The following is a 17,855-nucleotide window of genomic DNA, read 5'->3' on the forward strand; positions in this document are numbered from 1 at the left end:
GACTTCACATGAACGCTTCAATGATTTACATGAAAGTCCTCTCCCATGGACTAGAGCACTTTAATGACTTCCAGGGGCCTTGCAGATAAACTCAAAATCCTGAACATGGATTACAAGGCCCTCGACTTCTACTCTAGTTTTTATTTGTCCACCATTCTCAGGCTCCTGGTCTATGCTGCAGGGACCTTGAACTGTGCAGTGTTCCCAGTAGACACCAATCTATTTTAGATCTCCATGCCTATGGTCATGCCAGTCTCCCTTTCAGGAGTGCCTCTTTTCTTCTCTGCCTCCCCATTTTGCCCAGCTCACTCTTACTCATCCTTCAACTTGTTGAAGCTCCTGGGCTGGACCAAGAGCTCACAGAGCAATACTTGTCCACCTTAAGATCAAGGACCATTTCTGATGTATCTCTGTGGCTCCAGCACTTCAACTGGAGTTTTAATTTCACCGTCTTACTAGCTGTGTGGTCTTGAGCATATCGCTTGCCCTCTTTGGACTTCAATGGATAAATATTGTGTAGCTACTATGTTGTGTGCATGATGTAAGTCTCGACTTCCTCCACTGTGAAATGGAGAAGGAAGGAGAATTGCATTACATAATCTTTAAGGTCCCCTCAAATTCTAAATGACAGAGTCCCTGCATCAATTTCCCTGGCATAATATTACCCCATTATAATATGGTGTTAATATGTAAGTCATGGCTTTGGAACAGGATTGACTGTAGCATAGTGGTCGAGAAACCAGATTTGAAATAAGATGAAGAGGTTATGAATAGCTGATTGGTATTTTCTGGGAAGAATAATCTTGGACCACTTGGATACTCAGTTTCCTCATCTCAAAAAAATGGCAGTGATAGTAAAGCTCTCTTTTGGTTGATGAGATTAATTGAGATGCTACGTATAATGTGCTTTGTGCACCCACATGCTCAGGATAACTGTAAGGAATGGCTATTATTGGCTGGGGGCAGTGGCTCACTCCTGTAATCCCAGCAATTTGGGAGGCCAAGGCAGGTAGATTACTTGAGTCCAGGAGTTTGAGACCAACCTGGCCAACATGGCAAAAACTCATCTCTACTAAAAACACAAAATTTAGCCAGGCGTGGTGGTGCAGACCTGTAATCCCAGCTACTTGGGTGGCTGAGGCATGAAAATCACGTGAACCCGGGGGTGGAGGTTACAATGAGCCTAGGTCACACCACTGGACTCCAACCTGGGCAACGGAATGAGAAACCAAAACGCACCAAAACCAAACGAAACCAAATGAAATGAAACCAAAACAAAAAGAATGACTATTACTGACCTGTCTTACATAAGAAGGAATCACATGAGTTGAGCTGGGCGGGTCATCATCTGATAGCTGGTAGCTGGTGCATGGAGCAGATTCTGATTCCAGACTTTCAGGGACTGGGCTCAGATTTCTTATCCAGGGAAGCCCACCAGCCAAAAATGCTAGAAATAGCGGGTTTCCTTTAGTCATAGCATACTACAGGGGCAAGAGCTCCTCAGTGGCACCCATGCATGGAAAAGGCCAAGGTGGGTGGATCACTTGAGGCCAGGAGTTTGAGACCAGCCTGACCAACATGGTGAAACCCCATCACTACTAAAAATACAAAACTTAGCCTGGCGTGGTGGCCCATGTAATCCCAGCTACTCAGGTGGCGCTTTCAGGGGCTTTGATTCTTTTGCTCTGTCTCCATCCTAGAAAGAGTTTTGTTGTGTTTGTTTGTTTACTTAAGTGGAAATTCTCCATCATCTTTACCTTTGCCTCTCTTGGGAAAATGACCTCTTGGCTTTGGGCAAGGCCAGCCCGGCCCTCTGAGCAACACTTTTAAGTTAGATGGGCAGCCTTGATCAGCAAGATAGGGGTGTGAGGGAAACAGCAACTGTGCCACCTCTTCATTGCTGCTGGAATGTGTTGCTATGGATACCAAATTCAGAGAAGCAAAGACAACAGCAGAAGAAAAAAGCTATAGTGTGTGTATATTGATGTGGACATGTGTGTGCTCCTGCATGCTTGCACACTTGTGTATGAGAACTAGAGAAAAAGGAAAGATGTTCATTGAGGAGGAGGCCTGATATTTTAACAATTAGATTGGCATTATCAAAGGTGGATTAGCATTTCCAGATACTATATTAGTGACCCACCCCCATATGATACTCCATAGTCAGAACAGGCCCCAGAAACTTGACCTCTGTCTCTCCCTTTCTTGTTTCTTATTCGTGGTCTCAGCCCCTGCAGGGGACACAGAATACATTTCTTAAGTGCCAACATGTGGCAGACATTGTGCCAGGCACTTCTGTTTCTTACCTGCCTTTATCCTTGCAGTAACCTTGAAGGTAAATAATGTTACTGCTACTGCATATATGAGGAAGTTAAGGAGGCTAAAGGTATAGGCTGTGAAGTCAGAATGCCTGAGTACATCCCAGATCTGCCAATCACTAGCTGTATAAGCTTTGGTCTCTGCTGTGTGTCTCAGTTTCCTCATCTGTAATTAGTAACACCACTGCCAGCATTGTGAGGGGTGAGTTGAGACATGCTTAGCTCAGTGCCTGACACATCTTAAGTGCCCAATAAATGATAGTCGCTATTATTGCTTGTGCCCATGGACAAACAGCTGAAAAGGAGGGGGTTTCTGATTTACTATACAATACCTGCCATGGGGTAAGTGCTTAACAGATGAATGAAAGGATCACAGTACCTTGGTTTTGCCACTGTCAGGGAAAAGGACTGATGAGATCATGGCTAGGTTATGAGTGGGCTATCAATCCAGATGTCTCCTATTTCAAAACCAGGCGTGGTGGCTCACACCTGTAACTCCAGCACTTTGGGAGGTCAAGGAGACAGGATCGCCTGAGGTCAGGAGTTTGAGACCAGCCTGGCCAACATGGTGAAACCCCGTCTCTACTAAAAATACAAAAGTTAGATGGGCGTGGTTGTGTGCACCTGTAATCCCAGCTACTTGGGAAGCTGAGGCAGGAGAATCACTTGAACCTGGGAGGCAGAGGTTGCAGTGAGCCGAGATCGCCCCACTGTACTCCAGCCTGGGTGACAGGGCGAGACGCTGTCTCAAAACACACACACACACGCGCGCACACACACACACACACACACACACACACACACACGGGCTCTTTCTACTCATCATGTTGTCCTGATTCAGAAACTGGACTGATTTCCCAGCCTCAGGAAGGTTGTATCCCTGGAAATGTTTAAGGGTGGGAGACAATAACCTGCCTTTGAGAGCCAAACTACTGTCTGGCCTGCAAGGAGGAGGTATTGGTCCTGGGAACCTGCAGAGTACTGGTTCTTTCAATGCCCCCCGGGCTCCTCTCAAAGTTTTCAGGGCTTTGGAGATGACAGATATCTCTCTGACATTTGTGGTACAGTGGGGGTCTAATTGGCACATTCTTTAAAGAAATGCTTCGTTTGGGAACCAAGAAAGAAGAGAATCACATAGAGCATTTTAAAAGAGTAATTTTAAGGCCAGGCACGGTGGCTCACACCTGTAATCCCAGCACTTTGGGAAGTTGAGGTGGGTGGATCACCTGAGGCAGGAGTTCGAGACCAGCCTGGCCAACATGATGAAAACCTCTACTAAAAACACAAAAAATTAGCTGAGTGTGGTGGTGCACACCTGTAATCCCAGCTACTTGGGTGGTTGAGGCATGTGAATTACTTGAACCTAGGAAGTGGAGGTTGCAGTGAGCTAAGATTGTACCACTGCACTCCAGCCTGGGTAACAGACTGAGACTGTCTAAAAAAAAAAGAAAAAAAGAAAGAAAAAAATTGACTTTAATATTGGGAGGATGATTATCAGGCATTCCACGAGTGTCAGCTGAATCTGGTCCCAGCTCCAATGTCAACCAGCTTTGTTACTTTAGACAAGTCTGTGCACCTCTCTGGGTCTTGATTTCCTCACCTGTAATGAAGCAATGACTGGGACAAACAGTAGTCACTTTGCTTTCATGTTCCCTTGGCTCTATTCTTCTATGACTTCACCCCCAGCTTCTCTGGGTATAAATAGGTAGCAATTCCTCATTATTCCAGCTTTTGCTGAACCTGCTCCTTCTGGGAGAGTAATAACTATGGAAAAGCATCAATGCCTGGTATTCACAGGCTTTTCCAAGCAAGAGTCCAATGATCTCCAGGGTTATCTGCCTCCACTTTCCCTCTCTGTCTCAGAGGAAACAGCTTGAGTGCTCTTTGGAGAAGCACATATTATTAATAACAATGGCTTGTGTTTGTTCAGGGTTTTAGAGCTTACAATGGAATTAGTATTATCAGTCACACAGCTGGGATGGGATAGAGCCTAGAGCTTAGGTCCCACTTCAAAGTCCCTGCTTTTAACAACTCCACATTACCTATGTCTTCAAAAGGTCTCCTTAAGTTAAAGTTGGAATTAACTGATGTTCATGAAACAAACGAGCACGTTGTATTTGGATTTAATTTTAAAAGAAAAAGCTGGAACCCCTTCTCACATCTAGTCACTGAGTTCCTCATTCATCACACATTTTTTAAATGCCTACTATCTATAGGTACTATTTTGGATAATATGGTTGCAAATTAGAATCAAAAACAGTAGTTGCCTCAAAGGGCTTCGAAACCCAGAGGTAGCCAGATATGGTTCCGTACACATGTAGTGTAAAGTTATAAGTGCTGGACACAGTGTGATGGGAAAAAGTATGCAAGGTTGGAAAAACCATGGAATTTGAATCCTGGTTTTGAGTCCTAGCTTTGCCATTAACTAATTAGGAGTCTGTGGCTAAGTCACCAAATCTCTGTGAACCTATTACATAGCAAGAGTAATACCACATAGGATTACTGTTGAAGTTTAAGTGATATAATGCACATAAAGTACCCACAACAGTGCTCATCACATGTGGGCAGTTCATATCTATTAGTATTATTATTAGTGACTAACACTGTGGGAGGAAAGCATTGCTTGATTAATTTCACCTTGGCCAAGGGCTGAGGAGGTGCCGTGAAGCTGGGCCCTGAAGTATGAGTAGGTCTCCCCTGGTTTGGGGTGATGGGACAAGCAAGGGTGGGACAAGGAGTCTTTCAAGGAGAGCAAATAGTGTGAATAAAAGCTCAGAAGCATCAAAGGGTTGGCAAGTTTGGGCAGCCATGAATAAGTTGGTGTGGCTGGTTGGTGGGGGTGGGGTGGAGCAGAAAATAATGGCAGATCATAGTGGAAGGTAAATTGGGGTCATAGATTGTAAAGGGTTTGGGCGCCGTGCTAAGGAACGTAGCCAGGGTTTTACAGAAAAGAGGAGACACTGAAAGTTTGGAGTGTGTGTTAGGGAAATGGCAACTCAAGTGGCAATGTTGAAAATGGGGCAAGGCTGGAGGTGAAGACATGGACTATCAGGCTATTGCAAAGGCCAAGGCAAGAGAGAACAGAGGCCTGAGGGCGAGAAGGAGAAGATGGATTGACAGACAATTTAGGAGATATTGGCGGATACTTTGTGAGGAAAGGATGCAGACAAGGATGAAAGACCAGAGATTTTTTATTTCCTTCGGTCTGTATACCTGGGTGAACAGTGGGGCCATTACTCAAGAATGAGAAAACTGAAAACAGATCGGAAAGTTTGGGGATAGGGTTAGGATTCAACTTTGAAAACGTATTTGATGTGGTGAAGTCCAGGAGGCAGTTGGCTCTGCAAGTGTGGAGCTCAGGAGAGACATCTGCCCAGGGCATAAGATTTGGGTGCTGGCCATCCAGTGGTGATGGCTCCCACTGTGGAAGCCCTGAGTTTCTTTTCAGGCAAAGAGATGGGAAGAGGCTGACCAGAAATCTGGGGAACATCAAGCTCCAAAGGTCCAGCCAGAAAGAGGAATTGCACTGAGCATGACCCTAGAGACCCCAGGGGCTGGAGCAGGCCTATCCATGGTGCTTGCCTTTGAAGGGAAGAGGAAAGACAGCAGCAGAGGCCCAGGCCCTTGGTCAACCTGTCTCAGAATGTGGCATTTTGGGGAAGTTGTCCAACCTTGAGGGTGTGAGGCCCTTGAGTCCACAAGTTACTTACCAGCAGCCCATACTCTCATCAAAGTTTCCCCATTACCTTTGGTCTCTAACTTGAGGTTTGATATTGACCAGGTCACTTTTCCTCTCCGGGTCTCGATTTCCTCATTCTCCACTGTGGTAGTCATGAGTAGACAGATGTCCTTTAAGGCACTGCATTGCTGACATTGCATGTTGACTCTCTTGGGACCCTTGGTCATCTGTGGCTGTGATGATCTCACCGACGACCAGGTCTCTGCCCTTGAAGTGAGGCTGCAATGACACCAGTCAAGACTGTTTCTGGGAGGTAGTCACTTCTGCATAATTTCCAGTAAAAAAACCAATCACTAGAAATGAAGAATTTTTAGAATTAGAGCAAATTAGGGCTAGTTTCCTGAGGCTGGATTCCTGCCTTTGCTCATGTAAAACCAACTCTCTGGTTTCCCAATTTCCTCCCATCCTGATTTAACTTTTTGTCTTTTCTCTTAGCTTGGCTTTTGGTCATTGGTTTTCCCATCCTCATGCATTCTTTGTCTTATAATTTAAAAGAACAACAACAACTGCCACCAAAAAAAAAGTAACTGGAGTTAAATTAAAAGCCTTTTGTCACCTGATAAAAGGGTAGCAATACATTCAGTTTCCATTCCAATGGAGAAGAGTGAAGCACAGGCCCTGGAATTGGGGAGACAGAAGGAAACCATCATTGGCTGGGCGGGGGCTACACGTATGGAAGACCCTGGAACATCCCAATAGCTTGATGAGATAGGTGTCATTATGCCCATTTTAGGTATGGAGAAACAGTCTCAGGAGATCAGGTGCCTTAACCGAGGTCCGCAGTTAATAGAGCCAGGATTCAAACCCAGGTGGTTCTCACTCCAAAGTCCACAGTGTTCTGTTTTGTTTTCCTCCATATTATCAAGCTCCCTCTCCGCAGAAAGGTTTTTGCCTCATGGGCAAGTTACTCTTCATGTCTCAGTTTCCTTATCTTTCAAATGATAATCCAAATTCTAGCCATGAGCTGTTGTGTGGGTTTGAAAGAGATAACAGATGTGAAAGTGGTTTGTCAACTGTAAAGCATTAGACATGAGTTAGTCATTGCTTAATTTTATTATTCCCTGGGCAGGAAAGATCAAGTTTTAACTGTCCCACAGATAAGGTAATTTCTCCCATTTTTAAAGGATTTCAGATGTGGGAGCAGGTGATTCTTCCGCCCACTCCCTGGAGTCTTTTTAGAATTTTCTCTATTAAATCATTCAGTGCTATCTAGCTTCTGATGGGGAACCTTTTCTAAGTAGTGAACTGCCTCTTACTGGGAGAGTTCTTGATTGGCTAAAAGGGTTTATCTGGCAACCCACCTCTCCCTCTCCACCTATTCAAGGAGACAGGGGGTTTCAGGTTCAGTAACCTGGGAGTTCCTATAATCCCTAGAACTGATAGTCACCTTAGGGTCTTCTGCTCTCTGTCCTGCATTTCACATGTGGGCACATTCTTAAATTCCCTCTGGAGCACTATTTAACAGCAGCTGGACTCTGAACTCTTGGTATGCTTGGAGCCCCAGATAGAACTTGGCTTATACCAGGAAGGTAATCAATTAATATTTCTTCTTTTATGCAGTGTATTCATTTATCTCTCTCTCTATATTGTCTACATGTGCCCCAAACAGCACCAGTGATCAGGGATATCATAATGAGTAAAATGGAGACAGGTGATCCATATATTGGAAGAGAGAAGTCACACAAATAGTTGTAAATTGTGCATACCAACTACAAACCATAATTCAGCATATGAAGAGAAAGCACAGAGAGCTGAGAGATCATGCTTCAGAGGGAATCCGATATGCTTCCCCTAAGACTGTGATCTGACGGACAGGGTGACATTTAGGGGTACTGGTGGCAGAGGAATTATCCCAGACTAAAGGTGGGGCATGTGCAAAGGCCCTGAAGCAGTGGGGAGCTTGGTGTGTGAGAGGACCTGAAAGGAAGGCTGAGCCCAGAGCCAGGGGAGAGAGGGCCTCAACTTGGTAAGGATCCTGGCCTTTATTCTCAAAGCAATGGGAAGCCATTGAGAGGTTTTAAGCAGGGGAGTGACAAGACCACATGTGTGTCTTAAGGTCACTCGGGCTACAGCGTGGAGAATGGATTGGAGCTGGGGTGGCCAGGGAATCAGGGAGAGTGGCTGGGATTATGAACTCAGGGAGTACTAAACCCCTTGCCTCTCCCAACAGCCCAGCAGAGTGCTAGAGTTAGAGCTGTCTGAATCTTGGCTCCACCACCAATGAGCTGTTTGATCTTGGGCGAGTCCCTTAGGCTTCCTGTTTTGCAAGATTCTGCATCTGCAAAATGGGGGGAGGTCTCCTTGCTGAACATTTTTTTTTTTTCCCTCAATTGAGTAAATTGAACACCAGTCAGGAGTCCTTTACAACACTGGGTGGGAAGACGCTGACAAAACCAACCACTATAAGGCCTGTTTTGCTTGGCAGGTGTAGACTCCCACCATCTTCCTTTTGTTGCAGAGACTTACTGGGCAGTCTGCAGATATGTGGTTGGTTTCTGGAGCTCAACCCTGACCATCGAGAAATAGCAGCTGCTGGATCTCCCAGTGCTGATGGCACCAGCTCCTCCTGCTTCCAGCATCAGGAATGAACTCTGTGACCATCTGTCCTTAACTGAACTTCTCCAAGCTTCAGTTTTCTTATCTGTAAAATGAATCTATCTGCATTTATTCCCGCAGTTAGTATCTGTTAAGTGCTGCTATGAGCCAGGCCCTGTGCTAGGCTCTGGGGATATTAGAAAAGCCTATTTCCTATCCTTGGGAGCTCTCATGCCTCATTTTACATAAAATTATGCACGTGAAAGTGCTTTTTAAATTCTAATGCTGTTTAAACCTACAACAACTATAAAGGGAGGGTTGAACTGAAAACCTGGAAACATTGCTTCTAGTGCCATTTCTGTTCCGAAGTAAATAAAACTGAGACAAGTCCATTGGCCTTGATAAGCCTTAGTTTCTGCAGTCAAATTAATGGGTAAAGAACTTTAAGGACACCCCAGCTCAAATATTGTGATTCTATCATCTTTCCCTCAAAATCTTAATCTCTTTTTAAAATTCTGTACATGGTTTCTTTTGGGGCCCCCTTTTATCTTATTTCAAAAGAATAAAAATTTGCAGTCTCCTCACTATATCTAATCTAGAAGTCCCAATTGCAAATGTCTACAATGGTCATGGTAGGTGACATAATGACTAAAGTATGCAATAGAGAGAGGTGGAGACCGTGGCAAAACAAGGAGGACATGCTCTATTCAAAGGGGGACATTTCTTCTCAGCTGCAGCAAATTATTGCTTCCTACAAAAATGCAAGCTGGATCCAACTTCTGTTTTCCTTTAGATCATCTGTCAGTTTTGTCCTTTTATCTATTCTTCCTGATTATCTGTCCTTCAGGATTAGATGCAATCTCTTATGTGGCCTTCCAGTCTGGAGTTTTACCTTTCGAATCTTTTTGTTTGTTTGTTTGTATGTTTTTACATAGTTTTAATCCAGAAAGTCTTCCCATCTCATCCTTTGCTCAATGACCTAGCATGACACCTTGTGGACCCCCAAATCAGTCCATATCTCTTTACTTGGTATTTAGTGAACGCTTACTATGTCAAGCACTATGTCAAGCTCCCCAAATAGGGACTTGAATGAATGGCCACATGAGGGTCTAGCTATCTCTTACTCTCAATGTCCTGTGTATGTGTGGGTGGGGGTTAAAGAAGGGACAGAGCTCCTGCATCTGAAATTCCTCTTCTGTGCATGGTCCATTGCAGGCCTGAAGCATCAGGGGTCTTTTAAAATCTGTTCCTCAGCCTCACACCCAGTCAGTGACCAGGTCCTTTCCAGTCTTCTGAAAAATGATCTCTGTATTTGTTGGCATTGATGCTCCTCAGGTATAGACTCTTATTTGACTCTTTTTTTTTTTTTTTTTTTTTTTTTTTTTGAGAATCTCACTCTGTCACTTAGGCTGGAGTGCAGTGGTGTGATTTTGGCTCACTGTAACCTTTGCCTACTGGGTTCAAGCAATTCTCCCATCTCAGCCTCCTGAGTAGCTGGGATTACAGGTGCACATTACCACACCCAGCTAATTTTTTTTTGTGTGTGTGTGTGTGTTTTTAGTAGAGATGGGGTTTCACCATGTTGGCCAGGCTGGTCTCAAACTCCTAACCTCAAGTGATCCACCCTCCTCGGCCTCCCAAAGTGCTGGGATGACAGGCATGAACCACCAGGTCATCTTGACTCTTCCTTGACCATAGCAAGGCCCTCCTTAACTAATCTCCTGGCAGCCAGTATTCCCATCTCCAATCTATCCAGGACACTGGCACCAAATTTAAATGGAAAATCACTGCATCGTTTCATTTGTGTGTCCTAGACATATAATATAGAACCTGGACTTCAGAAGTGCCCACCACAAGACAGATTAAAGATGGGCACCGATACTTTGCTACTCCTCCTATTGAGAGGTGATGTCTAATTTCCTTCCTCTTGAATCTGGGCTGGTCTTAGAAACTTGCTTAACTAATAGGCTAAAGTGGAAACAATGTTTTGGGACTTTTGGAGGTTATGTCACAAGAAGCACTGCACCTTCCCTTCAGGCCTCTTGGAACACTTTCTCTCAGGGCCGTGAGCTACCATGTAGGTCCAATTAGCCTGAGCCACCACCAGACTGTGGGAAAATCCAAGCCATATGGAGAAGTCCCTTGTAGATGCTCTGGCCAGTATTCCGTCTGAGCTCCTAGTTGGCAGCTGAGCGCTAGAAGCCATTTTGGAAGTGGATCCTCCAGCTCTCAGCTGACATCATGAGTATAAGAGATGAATTGTCCAGCAGAGCCCTTCCCAAATTGCTCACTCACAGAATCATGAACAAAATAAAATGGTTTTTTAAGATTATTCATTTTGGGGTAGCACGTTACATACCAATGTATGATAACCAGAACAGTGCTCAAAAATATTTACTGAGTGAATAAAGAATTCATTTTGTGGCAGTGTCCTAATGGGGTTCCTGCCCTATTTAAGAGCTCTCAATGGCTTCCTGTCACTGTTCCCTTAGTTAGCATTCAATATCCTCCATAATTTGGCTTCAACCTGCTTTTCAAATCTTATTGCTTGCTCTTCTCAGCATAGATCCATCCTATGTTAAAGTTTGTTTGAGCTATTTCCCAAACACACACATACTTTTCCAGCACCATGTCTTCGATTATATTAATATATACCGCCTTCTCCACCCTCACTTCAGTGGGTTGACATCCAGTCTGTTCTTTGAGGCTTCAGTCAAATGTCTTCTCTGGCTGTGGGCCCTCCTTTTTCCAGCCCAGGTTTATTTGATGCTTTACCTCCTCTTTTATCTCTTACCCGGTTCTTTTATTAATTTTTTTTTTTTTTGGTTAAGAGACAGAGCTTCGCTCTGTTGCCCAGACTGGAGTACAGTCGGGTCACAGCTCACCACAGCCTTGAATTCCTGGACTCAAGAGATCCTCCTGCTTCAGTCTCCTGAGTAGCTAGGACTACAGACATGTGTCACCATGCCTGGCTAGTTTTTAAACTTTTTGTAGACATGAAGTTGCCCAGGCTGATTTTGAACTCTGGCCTCAAGCAATCCTCCTGCCTTGGACTCCCAAATTGCTGAGGTTGCAGGTGTATGCCACTGCACCCAGCCACCAGTTCTTCATTTCTTATCTCCTCTATTGCATTGTAACTTCCTTGTGGAGGTGTGGGGGGAGGAAGTGGGAGGTGCTGGCACATAACAGGGTGTGCAAATATCTTTTTGTGTGGCTTACCAGTCATGAACCGCTACAGAGCTTGACTTGAGACTCACCAGCTCACAGCGTGGCATGCATTTTGTCTCCCAAGATCGGTGTTCAAGTCCTTAAAGGAAGGAAGAATATTTGGAAGAAGCATAGGCTTTGGTGGTGTCAGTTTGGATTTTGAACTGTAACCGTGTCACTCACTGTGAGGCATTGGAGGAGATGCTTAAACTCTCTGAGCTTCAGTTTCCTTATTTGTACACTAGAGGCCTTAGATCAAAATGAGTGTAAAGGCCTAACACACTGCTTGGCACATCACAAACCATTAATAAACACCTGCTAAACAGGTACAACAGAAGGATTGATCCACTTGCTGATGATTAGTTGTTACTGAGAACTCACTCCCATCAATTTAAAAAAAAAAAAAAAAAAAGCAAAGAGAAAAGAAAACAAAGAAAAAGAGAACCAAGATAAGGCTCACTAGACAGGCACCACCTAGCCAATCTCAACTCTTTTAATCTGCGTGATCTTCAGCAAGTGGCTGCTGAGGTCTTAGTCTTCTCATCGGTAAATTGAGCAGTGGGCATTGGAATCAAAGCTCCCCTCCAGCTCTGACATTCCAAGAGCATTAAAGAAAAAGGATGAATCACCCCCTTCAAAATACCAATATGGGCTGGGCCCTCCCTCTGTAGTCCCCATCGAGCACAGCTAAGAGCTCTTAATAGGCAGCCAGCTTCTTCTTGCAGCTGCCACCAAACTTCAACCCCCTTTCCCAGGGAGTCTCAGAAGCAAGACTGATAATGGACCCCTGGCCTTCTCCATCTCTGCAGAGAACTAAATCCCCTTCCCAGACTCTGGGGGCCAGAGGACCCTCCGTTGAGAGGGCTGGCTTTCCCTCTCAGTGTGGTCATTGGGCCTCAGTTTGCTCTTGTGTGCAGAGAGACAGAGAGAGTGTGTGTGTGTGGAGGCGGGGGACATTGAAAGTGGAAGGAAGGAATAAACGGGAGGCTTGCAAATAGGTGATTGATGAGTGAATTCTCAAAATCATAGTGGGAGGAATGGGTTGGTGGAAACCCTGCCGTTCTCTTCCAGGATCTGAAAAAGTTGACATGTATGTATCTGTAATAGTTATAAATCTCCACCCTGGGGAGGCGCGGACCCCCAGCAGCTGCATATATTCATAGACACAGGTGTCAGAACCGCAGAAGTCACCTAGATCAATTGTCCTCCTTACAGGAGATAGGCACTGGATGGCCGAAGAGGACAGTTTTCTTGCCTCTTTACCCAGAGCCATCTCCTTTCCGCGTTGATGCTATTATTAGTATTATCGGCATCAATAAGAATGGAGAAGTAACCGACTGTGCATTAGGCACAAGGTTCCAGGACCAGCACTTCCTTCGTTCGCTTCTGGGACTGTCTGGGTCCCGCTGGGTCCTCTCCCGCGCCCGCAGCGGCTTCGGGCCTGCTCTCTGGTTCTGTGCATCCGGTGGTCTGTCTGTCGCCGGTCACGTCTGCAGCCCGCGTCCTCCCAGCTCACACCGGCTCCCGCTCTGAAAGCCGAGAAGCTCGCCGGCTGCGGGCGGGTTTTCCAAGTGGGCAGGGGTGGGGAGGAGGGGCGCGGGCGGGCCCGCGGAGGGAGGAGGGGGCGTCGCGGAGGGGAAGACCTCGCATTGTAATCCAATGACATTGCCAACGTGGGGGTGGGGGCGCTGGCCTCGGCGCGCTCTCCGAGTTTTGGCTGCCCGCCCAGCTGGGAATAACTCTCTTCGCATAATTCGCGTGTTTACCAGGCATGAAAATTCTTGCTTTCGCCCCCCTCGTATAAGACCCCTCCTCTTCCCCACTCCCCACCACCTCCGCCCCTCGCAAGTGAAACTCTGTCTAAAAAAATATTGGCCCGGGGCACAGAAAGTTTTGCATAAATTCATAAGTGATGAATGGCTGATTTTAACGTTATTTGGGTATTTGTCAGAACTTAACAAATATACATGGGGACGGCAGTTCATAAACTTAAACATCTCAATATCCCCTTTCTTCTGGAAATAAATTACGTTTGTTTGCCCAGCTTGGAGTCTTAAGGTAGCCGACATTAGGAATATTTTAAAAGCCATCATCCATCGAGCATGTCTCCCAGGCGCCAGGAAGATTAAATGAAAGAATCATAAGATGGAGGTCTTTAACTTTTAATCCTTTTACAATGAAGCCTCAGATAGTCGCGGGGGCAGGGTGCCCTCTCTGGGGGGAATAATGCCGTTATTCCTCGGCTCTCAGTTAATGAATACCCTAACGTCTGTCCCACGGCTGACGGAGGCAGCGCCGGGGAGGGGGCTCGGCTCCGGGGCCAGGCTATTGAAATGAGGAGCCATCGAGGCTGCGTCGGGAGGAAGAAAGCGCCCGGCTGGAGGGACAGGGCGGGCGGGGCCGGGGGCATTGAGACTGCGCTGGGGACTAGGCGCAGGTTTGAAATAATTAGCATAGATTCGCCGGGACTCCGGACTTGGGGGTTAGGGGGGTGAGGGGGTGGGGTGGGAGGAACGCCGGGAGGGAGGCGCGGAGAGGTGGCAGGGAGGTGGGGAGGGAGCAAAGGAGAGCGACTTTGGAGTCCAAGATAAATAAAGGGAGCGCTGAGCAGTGTCAGGAAGCTGGCCCACGTGGAGCTGTGCGGACGGGCGCCACTGGGGACTGAGGCGGAGGGACGCATGCGAGAGTCAGGCGTCTGTCCCAAGGAGTTGGCTTTTTAAGGGGTGGGGTGGGAGTGATGTTTTGCACGTCCCTTTAAGGGGTTACGTGCCTTCTGCCCCTATCTAATCTTAAAGCGCAAAGATTCCGATTCCGATTTCTCCCTCCTCCCCACCCCTCAAGGGGAGAAAGTGCCCAGAGCACGGGCATACCCTCTTCCCAAAAGCAGATGCCAGAGGTGATTTTCACCCAGATTTCGGACCCCTCCGAAACCCTGGCCCTCAGTCTTCCTTAGGTCCCCGGGGAGAGGGGAGGCTAGTGTCAAATCTCCCTGATATCCCCAGCACCTCCCGCCGAGGGCCTGGGATTTCGGGGCTCGGACCTGCAAGATTCCGGAGGCTGTGAGCCTTGTTGATTCCAAGGGATTGCCTCAGCTCCCACCACCGCAGCTTCCGGGCATGCAAAGGGTTAACATGGGCTGGATATTGAGGTGGGGGGTACGAGGCGGGAGGGGTGGCGGGATCTGGGTGGGCGCGCTCTGATCTCCCCCCCTCCCCATTCCTCGGGGGTCAAGTTTCAGCGGCACTCCGCCCCCAGGGTAGGTGTGAAAGACACGTGTCCCCATTGTGAAGGGCCTGTCAGGCAGGACAAAGCGGCCGCCCACCCTCCCCCCGCCCCTCGCCCCAGCCTGGGGTCAGCTCCAGGGGGCCGGCTGGGTGTCGAGGTCACTACAGGCCCGAGCTTTGGTGACACAGGGGGAAAAGCTAGGAGACTAGGCGGAGGCCACGTGATGTTTTAGTGAGGGGTTAGAGAATATCGCCACCCCCGCCCTCAAAACACTAAGTCATCTCTATCATACCACAGGAGGTGAGTCCGAGGGGATGAGCCCCTTCCCCAACGGGTAGGAGGCACAGCAGCATCCCCTACCCGCCCCCTCCCACGCCCTCCCACCCCCCATCAATCACCAACACAGAAAATCAGTGTGGAGCCCAGTCGGTTTTAGTGGTTTTCTTTAATCCTGCTCTGCACTTCTTTCTCATTTACTACACGGGATATTATAAAGAATAAATAGCAGATACTCTTAATTTACAATGATTAGTCATTCCATTTGTTCTCTATATTTACAATAACTGTAAAATAACATTGAACTCTATAGCTTCTTCGAGGTCCAAGGAAAACCAAAACACTTTCCGAAGAATGGAAAATAGCTTTTAAAAAGTCCTCTACAAAAGTTCCCCCGTCTCTTTGTACTTTAAGAAAAAAATAACTTTTCCCCCCTGCTTCGCCATGCGAAGGGCACTGGAATATAAATAGCAGGTTAACATTATTAGCAACAACCAGAATAAGTCTCTCTTTTCTCTGTTCTTTTTTTTTCCTTTTGCTTACTTTTTTTTTTTAAAAATACAGTAGAAGCCGGTAACTTTTAACGTATAATACTGACCTTTTAATAAGTAAATTAAAACTGGGACCGTATATACACACACATATACATTCCTACACAGTTAAACAGTGCATTACATGAACCAGAAAGCTAGGTCTCTGTAGCTCAAAAAAAAAAAAAAAAAAAAAAAAAAAAAAAAAAAAAAAAAAGTTCATTGAAAACCCTCGCTAGAGGGTGGTGGAACTGGTTGAAGGCGGTGCAGGGGGCGTCGGTGGGGATCGATCAAGTGTCCGGGTGCGGGCAGGGGGCCCCCGAGTTCTAGCACGAGCACTTGCACTCGGAAATGATGGGGTACTGGATGGGAATCCAGCCGCAGCGCTGGCCCCCGCGCCGCTGACAGCGCCACCGCAGCACCGTGAGGTGCACGGACTTGGACGGCTTGCACACCATGCCCTCGGGCACGGAGCACGAGCGCTTACTGAAGCAGCTGCCCACCTTCACGTAGCGCGGCCAAAAGCGGCTGCCCAGGTCGTTCCACGCGTACAGCACGGGGCAGAACGTCTGCGACCACAGCCACATCTGTAACTTCCTCCGCAGCTTCTTGCTCAGGCGCTGCTTCTTGCCCTGGGCCAAGCCCTCGGAGAACTCTAGCCCTTTGATCTCGCTCGGCATGGCCCCCGACGGCCGCTGCCGCAGCAGCTGGTCCAGCTCCGCCAGGTCCTCCGCGCCCCCAGCCGCACCCCCGCCCCCGCCGGGCCGGTCCTCGGGGGGCGAGGTGGCCATGAAGCCCGGGTCGTAGTGGCCCCCGAGCAGCGAGCGCAGCAGCGTCTCGTTCAGATCCTTCTCCTTGGGGTCAAAGATAGGGTCTGGGTGTTCGATGAGGTCCACCAGGGGCAGGTTGTCGCTGGGCGCCGGGCGGATGTGGAGATAGTGCTGGCCGCCGGCCGGTGTCGCCCGCAGCCCCAGGACCACCACCAGGGCGTAGAGGGTGACCCCTAGGCTGGGGCAGCGCTCCATGCCTCCGGCGCGCGCCCGGGGCTGCTGCTTCGTCCCGCGTCCCCGGAGGAGAGCACGCCGAGCCCGCGGCGCCGCCGCGCTCCCCCGTCTCTCCGGAGGCGGCTCACCAGAGGCTGGGCAGGCGCAGGGCCGGCAGCATGAGCCGCCGGGAGAGCCCTTCGCGCAGCGCCGGCTCCCACCGGAGCGGAAGAAAGGCACACAAGTTGGCCGCAACTCCTCTCCCCGGTCTACTAGGGAAGGCGGCCGCGGCGGGGCATCCGAAATTACTCCAGGGCGACCGCGGGGCGCGGGAGGCGCCGGCTCCTCGCTGCCTTCCCGGGCCGGCGGCGGCGCAGGGCGCGTGGACGAGCCGCTCTCCCCTCCTCCTCTCTCTGCTCTTCGTCCTGCCGCTCTGTGCAAGCGCCGCTGGCTGAGCTGGTCCTAGGGGCACTTCCCTCCGCCTGCTCCGGGCTCCGCGGCCGGCTCTGCCCGGCGGACTCCAGCGGCGGCGGCGGCGGCGGCGTCCGCGCACGTTGGCACCGGTTTGTCTGTCTCGCAGGGTCCAAGCCTTTAAATTTCCTGCACTTTCAGCTCCATCACCATGGAAACCACTGACTCTCTCGGCGTTGCCCCCTCCCCCTTCTTCCCCCCAAACAACAACCCCACCCCCCACTTCTCCACCCCCGAGGAGCTGGAGCTGCAGAGGCTCCGGGGGAAGCCGCCTGAACTCGCCGCGGAGGCGGCGGCGGCGGCTTCGGCAGCGCCCAGGGCTGTGCCCCGCCGGACCCAGATGCCCCGGGAAGCCGACAGTCCGGCTGCCCGCCGGAGCTCACAGGCGGCGGCGGCGGCGGCGGCGGCGGCAGCGGCGGTGGTGGCGGCGGTGGCGCTTGGCAGGTCTCCGCGCAATTTTCTCTCTCCCCCACCACCCACCCCCCTTCTCCTCCTCCTGCAAAATGCACCGCCCCCCTCCTTTCTCCTGGAGCAATGCAACTGGGGCTCTAGGCGCCCCGCCAGGGCCAGT

The 17,855-nt window shown here is 48.8% G+C and overlaps 1 protein-coding gene across 1 annotated transcript; it reads right to left on the minus strand.

Moving 5' to 3' along the window:
- Window positions 1-15,836: 15,836 nt before the first annotated feature.
- NOG (noggin) lies at window positions 15,837-17,471 on the minus strand. The gene has a single exon (XM_050764776.1). The coding sequence runs from the start codon at window positions 16,853-16,855 to the stop codon at window positions 16,157-16,159; it is 699 nt and encodes a 232-aa protein (XP_050620733.1). The 5' UTR covers window positions 16,856-17,471; the 3' UTR covers window positions 15,837-16,156.
- Window positions 17,472-17,855: the final 384 nt, after the last annotated feature.

Source organism: Macaca thibetana, chromosome 16, assembly GCF_024542745.1.
Source record: "Macaca thibetana thibetana isolate TM-01 chromosome 16, ASM2454274v1, whole genome shotgun sequence".
Classification (NCBI taxonomy): Eukaryota; Metazoa; Chordata; class Mammalia; order Primates; family Cercopithecidae; genus Macaca; species Macaca thibetana.

Excerpts from the sequence above, each read along its gene's own strand:
- NOG (XM_050764776.1), bottom strand. The coding sequence starts at position 16,855 with ATGGAGCGCTGCCCCAGCCTAGGGGTCACCCTCTACGCCCTGGTGGTG.